Genomic DNA, 17,341 nt, shown 5'->3' with positions numbered 1-17,341 from the left:
TTTCTGACCAGCTTATGAACCCCTCAGAATCCAAATCAGCCACACAGCCAACCAGAGATGCTCCCCCAGACCCTCAACCAACCCATGCAAGCCCCCCTCTCCCACAAGCAATTCACCTCCCAAGGACACTGACTGGATGTAACCTTCCCATCCCAAGACCCATCGCAAGCCTCTCACTGATGACTCACCCCTGACCCATCACAAGACCCACCACAAGACCCTCACTCGACACACCCACACCTGAAGCCCTTATAAACAGAAGAACACTGATATCCCCTAAATTCCACTGAAGATGTGACCTAGCCTGGTAACGAAATCAACCCACCAGCTTGGAGAACGTACCTCCACCTTCATCCTACACCCGAGCTACAGATATTCGCCACTATGGCAAATAAGGACTTGCTGCAGTTTGCAACCCTAACCCGCCCCAAAAGTCCCCCACTTACTGAGCAGTGGAAGAGATTACAATGTTATTACTAATCCTGTTCCCTGATTGAAAATTCAGCTTGTAGGTGCCTCCTAACATCTAAAACTTCCCTCGTTCTCCCAAAGACATTGTTCTACTATTTTAGCAGGGCCAAGAAATATAAGAAAAGGATTTGGAGAAAGGAATTTTAATTCTTAAAGTGTAGTTATACAAGCAGCAGGAAAAAAAACCCACCAGTTTTAATTCTTCAGATTTCCCCCAGGGTGAGATCCATTCCTTTAGGAAGGGCTGTATATGTAGATGGTTCTCAACTTACAGCCATTGATTTAGTGACTGTTTAAAGTTACAACAGCACTGGAACAGGTGACCTATGACCCGTTTTCACACGTACAACCATTACAGCATCCCTATGGTCATGTTATCAAAATTCAGCTCTTTGGCAACCAGCCTGGGATCACCATTTATAACCTTCCTAGCCAGCCTCTGACAAGCAAAGTCAATGGGGGAAGCTAGAGTCACTTAATGACCGTGTGATCCACCTAACAACGATGGCAAAATGCATAAAATGGGGCAAGACCCAATAATCTGCCTTGCTTAGCAGCAGACATGTTAGGCTCAATTGTGATCGCAAGTTGAGGACTATCTGTACTAAGAGGTCTTGTTGTAAGGAGGGAGACCTCTGTTTTCTCTGCTAGCAGAACCAAACCCTTCTTGATGTATAATAATAATAATAAGGTAAAGGTTCCCCCGCACGTGCCTGCTAGTCGTTTCCGACTCTAGGGGCCGGTGCTCATCTCCGTTTCAAAGCCGAAGAGCCAGCGCTTGTCCGAGGACGTCTCCGTGGTCATGTGGCCGGCATGACTAGACGCCAAAGGCACACGGCACGCTGTTACCTTCCCACCGTAGTGGTCCCTATTTTTCTACTTGCATTTTTACGTGCTTTCGAACTGCTAGGTTGGCAGAAGCTGGGATGAGTAACAGGCGCTCACTCTGTTACGCGGCACTCGGGATTCGACCCGCCAAACTGCCGACCTTCTGATCGACAAGCTCAGCGTCCTAACCCACTGAGCCACCGCGTCCCTGTATAATAATAATAATAATAATAATAATAATAATAATAATAATAATAATAATAACAACAACAACAACAATAACATCTTGTAGCATCTACTTTCTTTTAACCCATTCCTGTTCAATTTGTCAGAAGAGAATGGACTTGTAAAACAGGCTCTACAAAGAGAATTTTCAGGGCTAAAGGCGTCAGTGTGGAATCCCTGGTTTTCATTGCACAATAATCTGAGATCCATAGCCTTCCTGGCTTTGAATGCTTTCACTCAGTCCCCAGAGTAGGCAATCACTCCTTTTGTGAGATTTGTTCTGATTGGAAAGTGTAGACAGCCAGGAGGCCTCAATGACATGCAACCAATTCCAGCAGTAGAATTTACATCACCTTCGAGAATCTTTTATCCATTGTAAAACAACACCAAGAGACATTAGACGGGAATTCTCAAGGAAGCTGAGAATAAACAGGCTGAAGGGAACCTAGAAATAATTGCAAGGCAGATTCTGGTGTGACCTGCCTTCTTACACTTTTCTTATGCACATCCTCTAACATAAGTAAGAACATTTTGTCCTTGAATTCCATGGGAAAACACACACACAGAGGGATGAGAAAAAACACTTCCTTTGCATTGCATCAGTTAGATTAGCTCAGAATGCAGAATGCATGCAATACAGAAGGGAGGAGAACAGGATTTGGGGCAGGTCACAATTAAGATGGTTACAGGGAGCTCCTAAATATCTGATTCAAAGTAGATACCCGTTTAACACCTCACAAAAGAGACCCAAATAGGCTAAAATTGCCAATATTGAACAAGCTGTATTATAGATATGCATTCTCAAGATTCAAGGCCCAGACCAGTAGGATGGAAGGAGTTGATAGCTAACAGATTCTATAGATAGTCGTTCTCCATTCACCTATTGCCACAAAAGCCACACTTTTGAACAGACACAACAAACAGTCGATTGAATATATGAATATTGTAAATATTGTACATTACCTGCTTCAAGATGGTGTCATGTCTTACCTTGACGTAAGACGAAGTGTCTGGAACTGTCTGGAACATCCTGGTTTGCAACTGGATGTCTGAAAGAGCCTTCAAACCAACCTAGAATGAGTAATTAGAGATATGAACTAAAGGGATCCCCAAGTTTGAAGGTGTCCTTTTTGTAATAAGGACAAATAGATTCCAAACAATGTCATTATGTGTAAATCCAGTCATGACACCTCAAGCAGAAGGACTCTCTTGTGGATGAATCCCCACCATGTGGCTTGTTTTCATTCTTTGTGGGTTTTTTTTTAATTGTCTGTCTGGATTTTCTTGAAAGGACAAAAAGAATATGCAGGAAGAAAAGGAGGGAGAGATTTTCGCTGTGAATATTTGATTCTCCAAAACTGCCAATTAATTTGATTAAAGGCATTTACAATTAACATTGTGCAGAAATAGTCATGTATGAAGAAGGAAGCTAATGCACCTTTAATATTGTCCCTACTGAGAAGGGGATGGTGACATTGTTCTAAAAAAACGTAAGGAATTGCATTGAACATTTTCTTTCTTGTTCAGACACATTTAGGTTTTTATTTTATTTTTTTGCATCCCCTAATGTGTTGCGGATGAAATTAGAAAAAGGAAAAAAAAATGGACAATTTGCCTAAACAACCCCATTCCTACAAAATAACAATAACAACAACACATAACAAAGTACAGACACCGTACTTTTAAAAAAAGGGATGAAATGTTTAAATTTCAGCTTTGTTGTAGCACATATGTTTGTGTGTATGTGTTTGCGTGTGTGTGTGTGTGTGTTATATAGCCATTGGTCTAATTATGCAAAACCTTGGCCACTGGCCAGTTGAAACAAACTACTTGAATTCCCATTGTCATTAATAAGCAGAGACTGCTTAATTATCTGCCATTTAAATCACTGGCATTAAACTGTTGTTGTGTCTATATGCTCACATTGCATAATTATCAACAAGCATTAAGCAATGACGAAGCTCTCATTACCCATTATTTTTGTTTCTGGGATTATTATCCTATTATTCCTTTCTCCAATAACCATTGCTAGCAACACCAAAGGCAGCCAGAGACATTGGTGAGAGGTAATATTAATAACTTGCATTAACTATTTGAGTAAATTAAGACTGTTCCTTTGCCACTGTTCTTTGGGCCACTGAATCCCTATACAGTAGTTACAACTACTGCTGTGTTTGGTCATGTAAACACGTCTGGACGGGAGTTATCAACACTGGAAGTAACATGGCCAGTGTTATATCTGCTGTCAAAATAAATGGCTGTTTTTACAGAGTCACTTTCTCCAAAACCTAAACGTAGACGCATTAAAACTATCCAAGATCTAATCTCTAAGTGAGGGTTGTATAGTTCAGACTGCCCAAGGTTGCATGTTTTTTCTTAGAAGCAAATCCAACTTCACTGACTTATAATGAAGAGTAATGTGGTAAGAAATGGAAAAGTTGATAGGAAGAAAGCAGTGAGTCGCCCCCTCTTCTTAGCTAAAATGTGTTACAATAAATAAAGAAGGGTTTATTAGAGTTAATATTCCTTGAAAGGGAGCCAGACTGATTCCAATAGAAATTTTATGCAAAAAAATGGTGAAGAGGGATTGTTTAAAAAGCTAATAATTGGACTTGAACGCCATCCATGATTATTATTGGGAAATTCCTCTCACAAATATGCAAAAACCACCTAAATGAAAAGAGCTGAAGTTTAAGTGCTTCAAAAACTATAGGGGAATTCAATGTCTTTCTTTCTTCTCTAAGGCATGACCTTTGCCTTCTGCTTAAACTGTGACCTGTGTGTTCTTCCTATGTTTACTTAGAAGTCAGTTCCACAAAACCCAGGAAAACGTGCTTCATAGTATATAAAACATAGAACTGGGATACAATGCTTCAAACACAGACCTTTGCAAATGTAAACCAGATTAAATTCTTGTCACAGACGCAGCTTGTCTGCCCCAAATGTGCATTTCCTGTTCAGTGTAGTTAAATGAAATAAAGTTGGTTTGAAAGCCAGCCATTGGTGAGTATTTCAACTCCATCTCAGAAGTTGCCTTGGCTAGATTTGGGGCACAAAACAAATATTCCTGAAGCTCAACACAAGTGTTACTAGATGTTGCCTTGAGCTAAGTTGGAGCAAGCATCTTAATTCATTACAGTGGAGCTTGTTCGGGAATATAGAAACATGAGGCCTCTGTTTTGGCTAACATGGGGATTTGCAGTCATCCCCGAACGGTAATGTTTTAAAAATGCAGTTTTATAATTTTGCTCATCCTATTTTCTTTAACGAAAACTTTGATTTTTCCTAATGCAGCTACCACTAACCACAGTAAACACGATCTCTGAGGTCAACTACCTTGTGCATATTTCTTTAAATGATTAGCCAACCAGTTGGAACAAAAGGGCAATTATTCTCAGTTGTAGCTCTGATAAACTTCAGAGTTTCCTAGCTTGGCATCCTATAATTGTGCACAACTTCACTTTCCTTCATCTGCAGCCATCATAGTCCTCAATCAGCACTAACCAGGAATTTTGGGAGCAATTCTGTAACGCTTCTTAAAGAGGAAATCAAATTAGGGGAAAAAAGTTTTAGGATGTTCCAATTTTTATTTCTCCTGCAATTTTTGTTTTCTGAAAGAACAGAATGATACAAACTTCTTCCTTGACTTAAAGACTGTTATTCTCCACATTGATATCTCCTTTGTCTCTCTGCTAGCTAATCTTCATTCTCTCCTCACTGATCACATATATATATTTGCCAAGAACAATGTGCAACTTTGACCAAAACGAAACTATCTGTGTAAAACAATCAGAGTTGGATGGAAGTAGTAGGAACATTTCTACTCCTACCAAGCCTCACAACGTAAAAAAAAAAAATCAACTCAAGCTTTTCTCTTTCTTTGCCTTGCTGAATGTGGAAAGAACATAGAAAACTCTTACCTTTTGGAGTTTACTTCGTCTTCGGCCAGTTGGATGATTGAGTAATCCAGATCCACTGTGACAAAGGAGAAGCTGACTAAAAAATTCTTCCCCAGATCTAATAGTCCAGCAGCCACATCATCGCAAAAGATAGCCTTTCCCCCACGCTCTATCTTCAAGAACAAGATCAACTTGGAGCAGCAAGGAAGTTACTTTCCTTTCCTGTCTTAAGAAGCCTTGCAGACTGCAGCAGTTTTCACATATCCTCAGGGTTGAGGGTATGCTTTTTTTTTTTTGGACAACTCAACACAGCATCCTTTCCCCCTTTCTCGTGCCCAGACCCTCTCCCTTCCTTTTCTCTCCCTGGATTACCTCCCTCCTTCCTTTATCAATATTTCAACTGCTCCTTTGATAAATCACCCTAATATGACAACTTTGCCTGCGCCACCTCTGCTCCCCAACTCGTTTCTCTAGCTGCAGCGGCTTTCATCTTCCAGAAACCCTATGAAATTACAAGAATACACAACTTTGAGACAGAAATCCCCCCTCCTCTTCCACACACACACACACACACACACACACACACACATACACACAGCAGGCAATCCCAAAAGTGACGCTGAGTGGAGCTCAAGGACTGTTTCCAGCCCTGGGCTTCAGAAATAAACATCTCTCCGTTTTCTGCTTTTGAACCAGAACTTTGCAATTTGGGTTTTATTAACACTATCGTTACAATTTCAGGGGAAAATGTTTGGAAAGGAGGGGAACATGGAAGACAACCCAACACCCTCCCAGCGCCACACGTTCTGTGATTTCAAACTCTTCCTGTTGTAGGAGGGATGGCTGGGTTTATTTTTTTAAAAATTTCAAACTTTGGACATCCTCAGAGATCGTTCCTTCTTTGTTTTGTTTAATCCCTCCTCTTTTTTTAGCATGATGGTAGATTATTCAATGCAGTCGAATAATAATATGTATGAAACTGAACCAAAACAATCCACTGTGGAGATGAAAAGTGAAGCAGAGCACCACAGAGTAGTAATCTGCTATACATATAACCAGAGTGCTTACAATTAAGTTTGGTCCAGTGGATAAGGCATCAGGCTAGAAACCAGGAAATTATGAGTTCCAATCCTACCATAGGCATAAAAGTTGATTGGGTGACTTTGGGCCAGTCAACAGGTGATTATGAGTTCTAGTCCCACTTTAGGCATGAAAGACAACAAGGTGGCTTGACCTCTCTCTCTCTCTCTCTCTCTCTCTCTCTCTCTCTCTCTCTCTCCAACAACATCACAGGGTTGTTGTTCTGGAAGAAATATGAGGAGGAAGGAATATTAGGTATGCTCACTGCCTTGAGTTATTTTTTAAAAATAATGAAGGCAGAAGAAGAAAAAATTATTTGCTCTTACATTCTTAATGTAGATACTCAACAAGCATCTCTAGAAAGAGGTTCCTCAGCTCTTTTGTCACCCACTGCTCCACAGAGAGGACCAATATATATGGTCTGCCATCTGTTTTCACTTCTCTAAAATCCATGTTATCAGTTGATCATGACAGGTGGCACAATTTTAGATGAAGAGCACTCAGGATGATCAGGAAAGACTTTGAACAAATCAGTTGTACCTCCAATAATGCTAAGCACATTGATTTGTGCTTTAAATTGTAAGCCACCCTGAGTCTTTGAAGAAGGGCGGGATATAAGTGGGATAATAATAATAATAATAATAATAATAATAATAATAATAATAATAATAATAATAATAATAATGAGACTCCTGAAAAGAACAGTCTGCCACAAATTCACTGGTACGGTATATTTTATTAACCCTGTCTCTCCTATTCTTCTCAGGATTTCTTATAAGAAGAAGATGCGACATGAGCAAGTGAAATTTTGTCTGTGGTGTCTTCAGACCATCTAGCTCCAGATGTTTGGACTAGTTGCAGTGATCCTAACAGTGATACTTCTGTAGTAAGAGGGCGGGAAGATAAGGAAAGTTCACAAAAGGAAAGCAGTATTCTCTGATTCATATCCCAAATCAAATTCTGTGGGTGATACAATAGAACTCTCTGAAAGTATCACGTTCTCCCTTGGATGAGTTAGGTTTTTGTTCCTTTGCCCAGTGAAATGCACTTGATTATTAAAACTCACTTTAATGTGATTGATTGTTGACTATTCTGAACCCCAGTTGTGAGGACTATTTCAGGTTGGTGTTTTGTTTTTTTTTGAGGTCAATATATTTAGGTTGTTTCAGAAATGCATGGTCTTCACTTGATTTTGTAGTCATCAAATGATGGATGCATAAAACAAAACTGCTCCCAGATCTGTCTCTTAATTGGTCAATTCCAAGTAATAATTTAAATAAAAGACATAACCTAGGGTCATCTCAAAGCTCCTTCTCCCTAGCTTGTTTTTTTTAAAGAATTTGTTGCTTGATAGTTGACATTGAAAGACCATAACTGAAACATCAAAACAATCAACTTGCAGGTCAGAGACAAACTAACCAGGAGAGAAGCAACCGAGTCATATCATATCACCTCAGACCATCCCCTTGAGGTGCCCTCAAGTGGCACCTAAGATTGTGAAAAATGCTACTGGTAGAATTAATAATTGATCATAGTGCAAGTGTTAAGATGATTAGCTTGCAGGTCAGAGGAAAATAACCAGTATAGAAGCAATATAATCAACCGGAGTCTCATTATCTGCCTAATCAAGTGGTACATGAGTATGTGCAAAATGCTAAAAGCCAAACCATAGAACCCATAAACTTCTTCTGAGTAAGACATAGTTGCCGTTTCATCTTCCCTGCCACACTTGTTGCAAAACTGGTAACCCTACTATTGAGATAATTGTCAATATCAACATATACTGCTGATTATTTAAACTGTAAAGAATTAATCAAGATAAACCTAGTTGGGTGTTTTTCTTGAGTGCTAAAATAACAATGAAACAAAAGCAGAAGAACGAAAGTGCTAGGATATTATAGTCTTTTTGCTTATTTAAATTCTGAGTAAATTCTAAAATATCATCTATCTATCTATCTATCATCTATCTATCTATCTATCTATCTATCTATCTATCTATCTATCTATCTATCTATCATTTCTATAGAAAAGACATACAGAAAATAGAATAGAATAGAATAGAATAGAATAGAATAGAATAGAATAGAATAGAATAGAATAGAATAGAATAGAATAGAATTCTTTATTGGCCAAGTGTGGTTGGACAAACAAGGAATTTGTCTCCAGTGCATAAGCTCTCAGTGTACATACAAGTAATAGTGATAATCATCATCATAAACATGAAAATACATTCACCATAAATCATAAAATACAACACTTCATAAATCATAAGATGCGACACTAGGTGATAGTCATGGAATACTAGCTAAGCAAACTCCATAAAAGTTTGATATAAAGTAACAGTCTCTTTCACCATGGTTCTTTCCCTGGCCATTCCACTCTCAAGCCTAACATATTGAAACATTTTCCTCCTTAATATATATGTATAACGAGGCAGGGGTGAAAGGTCAGTTTAGGAGTCGTGTCTATATGCAATTTAGTCTCCAGCAGACAAAATTCCTGACCACTCTTAAAGAAAACAAGGCACAGCTGAGACATATATCTGGACTAAGTAAAGACATTGTGAATGTTGGCATCTTTGAGATTTCATTTGATTCTGGGCCGATTGTCATGAAAACCAATTTTTCAGGCAAAGTAAATGTTGCAGGTTTGCAAGAGGGGGGGGGGGAAGAAGAAACAAGGTTTTGCGGAGCTGTAACGTGTAACTTGCAATCTGGGATCAACCTCCCTCTCGGCTCTACCAGCCCCACCATTTTTCTCAATTGCCTCATAAGTCACTGTGGGTTTTGTGTTTGTTTTTCATTTTTTTTTCATAAGTCATTGTGGGTTTTGTGTTTGTTTTTCTTTCTTCTTCTTGTTCTTCTGTTTTTTTTTAGGATTAGGCCACAAGTAATAAAATGAAATTGCTCTTTAGAGGTCCCCGAAGGTCTTTGCAACAGTTCTTATTATGAAAATGACAACACAAAGTGAACCTAAATAATCCCACCCTAAAATGTTAGACTGACAAACTGCAATTATGGTATTAGGGAGTTATTTGATTCAGTTTTGGCTCTGTTGCTCTTGAAATCCATATTAACAAGCCACTGCTGCATAAATATGAACGGATCTAGATACAGAGGAGACATTTCCAAGCAAATTAGTATTTTTTTTTCTCCCCTTACCCACTAAACATGATATGGCTAGTTGAAATCTAAATATGTCTATTCTGCTTAGTTGAGATAACAATATTTTAATTAAGGTGGGTTTTGTTTAGATCACATTGCCAGGGGAAAAAAAAGAAAGAAGGGAGGAAGGAAGAAATACAGTATATAAATGCAACCTTGCCCTTATGATTAAAACATCCACTTTTTCCTTTTTGGACAAGGTCATTTAAATTGGCAGACTGTTGAGAAAAATTTCAAGCTGTTTTAAATAAAAAAAAATAAAAAGCAAGGAAAAAGAACCAGTTAATCTCTTTGGTGAGGGATTTTCATTTGCACGTCAGCAAACTTGTATTTGAGATAGAGCTAAAACTGACATTCCAAATCCTATTACCTAAAATCTAGAAAATGTGTTTTTTTTTAAAAAAAAATTGTGTTTGTGTGAGGGGGACAGTATTTTTTTTTAAAAAAAAATCTTTATTTTTGGGGGTACTGTTTTTCTGTCTTTGTAATAATATCACGGTTGGATCCAGATATCCCATGTGTCTAGTTTAAGTCACCTCCAGAGCTTTACTAGCCAGAAGAAAATTGCAGGCAAATTGAAACCAGCTGCAGACCCAGAAACAAAACAAAGAGAAAAGGAGAGAAAGGAGAGGAAAAAAAATCAAATCACTCCAGAAAGGCAGAAAAAGTTAACAGGAGCTTTGTTTACAGAAGAAGAAAAAAAAATCCAAATTCAGCCTGCCATCTCAATAGCTAGTTAGTAAACTCTGAGTGACTTGTAGGTAAGCAACCTTTCAACATCCCGTCAAGGGGCATCTTTGGAAAATGCCCTTGGCATCTAGAAATGAATGCCCCAACATGCTTCTTTGGAAGTAAATTTCTTAACAAATAACAGAACACATTTGTGATAGGTAGAGGAGCTACCTATGATCGTCACGAGTGGACCTCCTCACAAATTAATGTGTCACCCCGATCTATCATCTTACACTACATGTAGTCCTCAGAAGGCAAAAAGTATCCCCATTTTTTTTACTAATACAACTTATTTTTGTGTCCAGAGGTGACATGCAAGGTCACTTGGTCAAGGTCTACATCCATTGTAAGGACAGTGTAACACTGTAAGTATACTGTAAAATTCGATTAATAAGTAGACAAATAACCCACATTTTGTGATTCCCCCACCTGTCCATCTGAGCATTAGGTCTGTGACTTTATGGGTTTAATTGAACTGAATTTCCATTTCCAATTTAATTTGTCCAGAATCATTGGCCTTTAATCTCGCAGTCTTCTGAATATACCTAAGCATCTACGTGGTTTTTGAGTGCCCTCAATTATTTTCTGAAATGGTTGGCATTGGACCACTTTCCTTTTAGTAAAAAATTATAATCACTCACTCACACATACATCCATGCCTACTTACAAACATTTTGGGAATCGGTGAGGAGCTTTGAACAGTTAACATGTCTCTGGAAATTCATATCTACCATATGATTATGAGGGCTTTCCATATGTCTAACATATGGCAGAAGTACATTGAACCCAAAGCTTTCAATTGAACTCTGGATAACCTTTTCTCCATGTACACCAACTTCTCCAGAGGTAAGGATAAAAGGGCCCAGGTACGTTACCTGAAGCATAAGATTTCCTTAAGATTAGAGACATACTCAGGCTAACATTCCCTGGATTGTTACGGATTACCTTACAGTAGTATTATATCCAAGAATTATTGAAACTGATACATCAGCTGAATTCTAGGGGAAAAGGGCTTTGCGGGGGGGGGGGCGCTCTTATATAAGTACCTTCCTCTGTCTGTTTATGAGATTTTTTTGAAAGAAAATAAAGTGAAGGAAACGTGAATTTTAAGAAATATTTAAAAAAGAAGTGGAGGTATGTTTTAGTAGCAGCATCTGTATTTGATTAAAGAACATCACAGGGCCTGCAAGGCTGAGAGGGGGAGGGCGGGTAGAGATTCTTGGGGTTGTTTTAGCAAGAATTATAAGCACAAATAGGTCAATTTAAAATTCAATTTAAAGAATGAGCTATAAAAGTAACATTAAGCCTTGTTTTGCTTTCCGTATCCAAGAAATCACATTTACTACGGTCCCTGCATAAATCCTACCGGTGAGGCCGGATGAAGCCTAAATATTCCCTTGCAACATTACATGTGTAACAGCACTCAAAATCTCTTTTAGTTAACAACACGGATCGGACAGAAGACTAAACCATCATAGGGTCACCAATCTGACCCAAATTTAAATATTTATCAGGGGAGATGCCAACATTTCACTTTGCATTTAAATTCCTTGGTCCAAGTTGCTATCTCTGTTGCTTACGTAATGGCCATTGAAGCATTATAGACCATCAAGTGGTTTTGATTCCTAGCGGCCACATAGAGTGATCTTCTCCACGATAATCTATCCTAATCTGTTTCAGGTCTTTCAATAGTGCATTCTTCACCACTACAACTGAGTCCATTCACCTTGTAGCTGGTGGTTCTCTTCCCTCTCTCTCCTTCTACCTTTCCCAGCATTAGGGCCTTCTCTAGAGAGCTGGATCTCCACTTAATGTATCCCAAGTAGGATAGTTTGAGCCTGGTCATTGTACCTCAAGTGAGAACTCTGGTTTGATTTATTCTTTTCCTTCTCCTTCTCCTCTCCCTCCCTCCCTTCTGCCTTTCTTCTTCCTCTCCTGTCTCTCCCTTCCTCCTTCTCCTTCTCCTTTGCCTTCTCCTATCCCTCCCTCCCTCTTTCTTCTTCTTCTTCTCCTATCCCTCCCTTCCACCTTCCCCTTCCTCTTCCCCTTCCTCTTCTATCTCTCCATCCCTGTCTCTGACTCCTTCTCCTTTTCCTTCCCCTTCCTCTTCCCCTTCTCCTTCTCCTCTCCCTCCTATCTCTCCCTTTTTCCTTCTCCTTCTCCTTTGCCTTCTCCTATCGCTCCCTCCCTCCTTCTTCTCCTATCCCTCCCTTCCCCCTTCCCCTTCTTCTTCTCCTTCCCCTTCTCCTTCTCCTCTCCATCCCTTCTGCCATTCTTCTTCCTCTCCTATCTCTCCCTTCCTCCTTCTCCTCCTTCTCCTTTGCCTTCTCCTATCCCTCCCTCCCCTCCCTCTTTCTTCTTCTCCTATCCCTCCCTTCCCCCTTCCCCTTCCTCTTCTCCTTCCTCTTCTATCTCTCCATCTCTGTCTCTGACTCCTTCTCATTTTCCTTCCCCTCCCTCTTCCCCTTCTCCTTCTCCTCTCCCTCCCTCCCTCCCTTCTGCCTTTCTTCTTCTCCTCCTATCTCTCCCTTCCTCCTTCTCCTTCACCTGATTTAATTTTCTGTCTTTTTCTGTGTTGTTGTTGTTGTTGTGGATTTTTTTTTAAAAAACAAACACATTAGCCTTCACAAACTAATCAATCAATTAACCTCTTCCCCAGCTCCAGCTTTACAGTTCTGCTTTACAGAAGAATGAGCTTCGTGCTCTGAGTCAGACATTCCTAGTGGGCTTGTTGCCCTTCCAGTGCAGGAGCTGGAATTCCCGCTCTTATCTCCACCCAACAGATTTCCCTTTCTTGGGACTACTCTCTCCACCCCCCTGACTAATGCACCTTTAAAATTCATTTGTAAAACTGATCTAAGCTCACAGCTTATTGTGAAAGTAAGTAGCAGAAGATAGGAGATAAAAAGCTGCCTGTTTTCCCAACTTCTCCAAACTTGAGAGAATCTTTTTCCAATCTGAACAGCACAGTTGAAGGAAAAGGAAGTGTCTCTTCTTACAGGCAGTGATGGAAGGTGGCAGATCCTAAAGATGAGATCAATTGGGCAGCATCAGTGGGAGAGAAGGAGGAGGAGGAGGAGGAAGGCCAGTACAATACATAGCATGATATTTTTTTTCTTCAATCTATGTCATCCTTGTGAGAAACTATTCAGAGTCTGAGAATGATCTTCTATGCTAGTCTAATCTACCTAGATGCAGCAATTTAGGATTTCAAGGACTTCAGGATTGTTTGCATTTAAATGGAATGAACACACACACACACACACACACACAGAGAGAGAGAGAGAGAGAGAGAGAGAGAGAGAGAGAAAGAAAGAGAGAGAGAGAGAGAGATCCCACATCTCATGGACAGCTCAAACTTTTAGTGATGCTGAAACTATGAACTTCATTGCCATCCCTACATATTTAGAGTTATATGTTGCTGGTTCCTGTGGGAATCCCCACATCTGACTTGAGACATACTTCAGCTGGGGGCTCGGAAAATTCGATCCCGACAGCACATATGTAAAATGGAAAGCACGCTGAAACTATTATCTCTCCTACCCCTACTAAGAACTCCTTAATTGTCAAGGATATTAATCCTCTGCTATTGCAGATAAGATCCTGCCTTTTAAAAATGAAGACTGGCCGTGTACATTTATTAAAGAATGAGCTAAGCTCATTGACACCATTACCTTGCCTCAAACCTAGAGCACATGGGAAGCCAATTATGGGATTGCCTCCTTTCCTGTTAATGCACAGTTTTGACAAGAGGCCAGGGAATTAGTGCTCCTTGCAAATAGAAGTGTCCATAACCCAGCTCTCCTTGGTTAGAGCAAAAATTCCCTTGGTCTCATGCCATATAAACAAATGGGGGATGAATGGGTGGTTTCTTTCTTCCTAAAAGCCAGCTGGGTGACTTTGGGCCAAGCATCAGGAGACGGTGAGTTCTAGTACTAACTTAAACATGAAAGTTGGCTGGGTGACTCTGAGCCAAACACCAGGAGACGGTGAGTTCTAATCCTGCCTTAGGCACAAAAGCTTGGCTGGGTGACTTTGGGGCAGTCACTCTTTCTCATACCAACCCACCTCCTAGACTCGTCATCGTTATGGGGAGAATAGGAGGAGAAAGGACTATTTAAGTATGTTTGCTGCCTTGAGATGCTTACAAAAGTAATAAAGGTGGGATAAACAAATCTGATAAATAAATGGTACACTGCATGTTTTTCTCTCCATTTTGCAAAAACATGTGAGCGGTCAGTACAGCGGGGAAACTATCTGGCTATTGAGATATCTTTTTTGTATAAATTCTCACTGAATATACCTGACACCCCCAAGTGCTATTTCCAATTGCAACCTTGGTTTCGTAAGCTGCTGTGTAGAACGAAGGTGGAATGGCTTGCTTAACTCTAGGAGAGTTTGGTCTTCTCTCCTCTCCTCTCTTACAAGCAGAGAAAAATCAAGCCAGACAGATTTCTTTTTTTAACAGGGATTATGAAACTGATTTTAAGGATTAAGAACTGCTGATAATATTGCCTGGGAAAGATGCTAAGAAACCCTGAGCTGAAACTGGGGAGGATGAGCTAAGACAAGAATTCCAGCAAATGGGAAAACGGCTTAAAGCCAAACCCTGCAGAGCATTCGAATCACAAATCGCACAATGGAAGCTTTTCCATTTGAGTTGCAGTTGAGCTAAAACGAAATGAAATCAGCTGGGCTGCCCAAGAGAGATAAGCTCATAGGTACTAGACAAAATAGTGCCAGTGCTGGATTGGCAGAAATATAGTAGGTGGGGGGAATAGTCAGACAATGTCTGAAGATGGTTATAGCCAGTGCTTTTTTTGTAAAAGAAAAAGGTGCCAGAACTCACACATGTCATACAACCCGCCTTGCCAACCCTACAAGGTTCCATCCAAAAAAGGTGCCGGAACTCCGTTCTGAGCATTCTATGACAAAAAAAGCCCTGGTTATATCATTGAAAAGATGTAGCCATGGAGGAGAATTCCGGAAGTTCTCTAATTCTATCCTTGGGTTTTCCATCTTTTGAAAGATCTCATCTGGAGGGACAATGCTCTCCGACTGAGGTCTCAAAAAGCTCTTGTAGGTCAAATGGGAATACCACTCGGGCAAGAGAGATCCACAGACTCTCAACTGAAGCCCCAAAGGTGCTTTTTCAAGAGGCAACTGGACTTCCTTTGTTTTTCCTTGAAGACGTTTCGCTTCTCATCCAAGTGGCTTCTTCAGTTCTGAGTGAGTGGTGAAGGATGGAAGGATTTATACTGGGTTAAGAATATGCAAGGAATATAGATCCTTCCCACCATTCACTCAGAGCTGAAGAAGCTTCTTAGATGAGAAGCGAAATGTCTTTAAGGAAAAACAAAGAATAGAATAGAATAGAATAGAATAGAATAGAATAGAATAGAATAGAATAGAATAGAATAGAATAGAATAGAATATGGAATGGAATGGAATAGAATAGAATATGGAATGGAATAGAATAGAATAGAATATGGAATGGAATGGAATGGAATGGAATAGAATAGAATAGAATAGAATAGAATAGAATAGAATAGAATAGAATAGAATAGAATAGAATAGAATAGAATAGAATAGAATAGAAAATGGAATAGAATAGAATAGAACAGAACAGAACAGAACAGAACAGAACAGAACAGAATAGAATACAGCTGGAAGGGACCTTGGAGGTCTTCTAGTCCAGCCCCCTGCTCAAGCAGGAGAACCCATACCAGCTCAGACAAGTGACTGTCTAGACTCTAGTCTCTTCTTAAAAACCTTCTTTAAGAAAAAACAAAATCCAGTTGCCTCTTGAAAAAGCATCTTTCGAACAACCATCACCTTAATGACTGAGAATCTCCATAGGCTCTGAACTGAAGCTTGGTAAGAGCCAATACAGAAATAAATTGGGCTGACCATTTAAAAAAAAAATCAGGATTACAAACGGAATGGGGACCTGGCAAAACAATGCCCTTTGGTTCAGAATGCAAGTAGGTTGGAATCCAGGAACAATAGAAGCTAAACATTATATCCACAAGCAACGGTTGCAGTAAACAAATGCCAACTTGCATTGTTTTGTCATGGCCCCATCTAATTTGTAATCCTCCAGCTTGTGGTCCTGACCTCCCTTGCCGGACTCTATTTCCTGTCCCTGACTGCTATAGCTTCATTTATCTGGATTGGCCACCCATGACCTCCTGGGGAAATAGAGGCAACCTCATTCCCTCCGGCAGGAGGGCAGGAGAACAAAGTGGACTGGAGATAAAATCATTCTTTTAATCCCAGAACCATTTCCCCCACCCCAGCCCACCCCTTCCCACTGTAGTTTATCCCCCCAGATCACAAGCATTTGGGTAATGATCTGATGCCTCCTCACAGTCACTGAGGTTGGCATTTTTAGGATCCTTTCCCATTAGGCATCCTTCTTTCCTCGTGTGTGGAATGAATGCCAGATTTGGGAGATTTAATCTATCCAATCAAGCTGGAAAAAATGTCCCAAAGTTGCTTCCCCCCCCCCAAAAAAAAAGACAACTAGACTTTGTTTTTCCTTGAAGATGATTCACTTCTCATCCAAGAAGCTTCTTCAGTTGTGATTGAACGGTGGAGGCTGGAAGGACTTATATTCCTTGAAGTCATCTGGTCCCAATAAAGGAGAATATTTGTAGCTCAAGTTTGAAATGAGGGATCCTGGGTGCTCTCTGAGCTGGCTTGTTTTCTTGCAGAGGTTTCACTACCCAAACTAGCTAACATCATCAGTGCTAGTCTGAAGGCTGTTTTGTCATCTGTTGTGAGTTGATTCTGTTCTTGTCTTCTTCTGATCTGTGGAATGATGCTTTGTTTTCTTGGACCACTGTGGGTAGTTTAGTGGTTTTAAAGGCCCCTTCTAGGGCTGCAAAAAAGACTAGCTCTGATGAAGTTACCTAGTTTGGGTAATGACACGTCTGCAAG

At 40.0% G+C, this 17,341-nt stretch overlaps 1 protein-coding gene across 2 annotated transcripts in view; it reads right to left on the bottom strand.

Moving 5' to 3' along the window:
- FLI1 (Fli-1 proto-oncogene, ETS transcription factor) overlaps window positions 1-2,591 on the bottom strand; it is an 84,152-nt gene extending 81,561 nt beyond the window's left edge. The window contains exon 1 of one of the 2 annotated variants that reach the window (XM_083368621.1): window positions 2,515-2,591. In XM_083368621.1, the coding sequence (XP_083224747.1) occupies window positions 2,515-2,553 (39 nt within the window). In that variant the 5' untranslated portion in view covers window positions 2,554-2,591. Of the gene's footprint in view, window positions 1-2,487 lie in introns of both variants that reach the window. The other variant, XM_083368620.1, reaches the window with a different exon arrangement.
- Between the last annotated feature and the right edge of the window lie 14,750 nt (window positions 2,592-17,341).

The sequence above is a fragment of the Vipera ursinii genome (genome assembly GCF_947247035.1).
Source record: "Vipera ursinii genome assembly, chromosome: 8".
Taxonomy (NCBI): domain Eukaryota; kingdom Metazoa; phylum Chordata; class Lepidosauria; order Squamata; family Viperidae; genus Vipera; species Vipera ursinii.
This window is presented reverse-complemented; position numbering and strand designations above follow the sequence as displayed.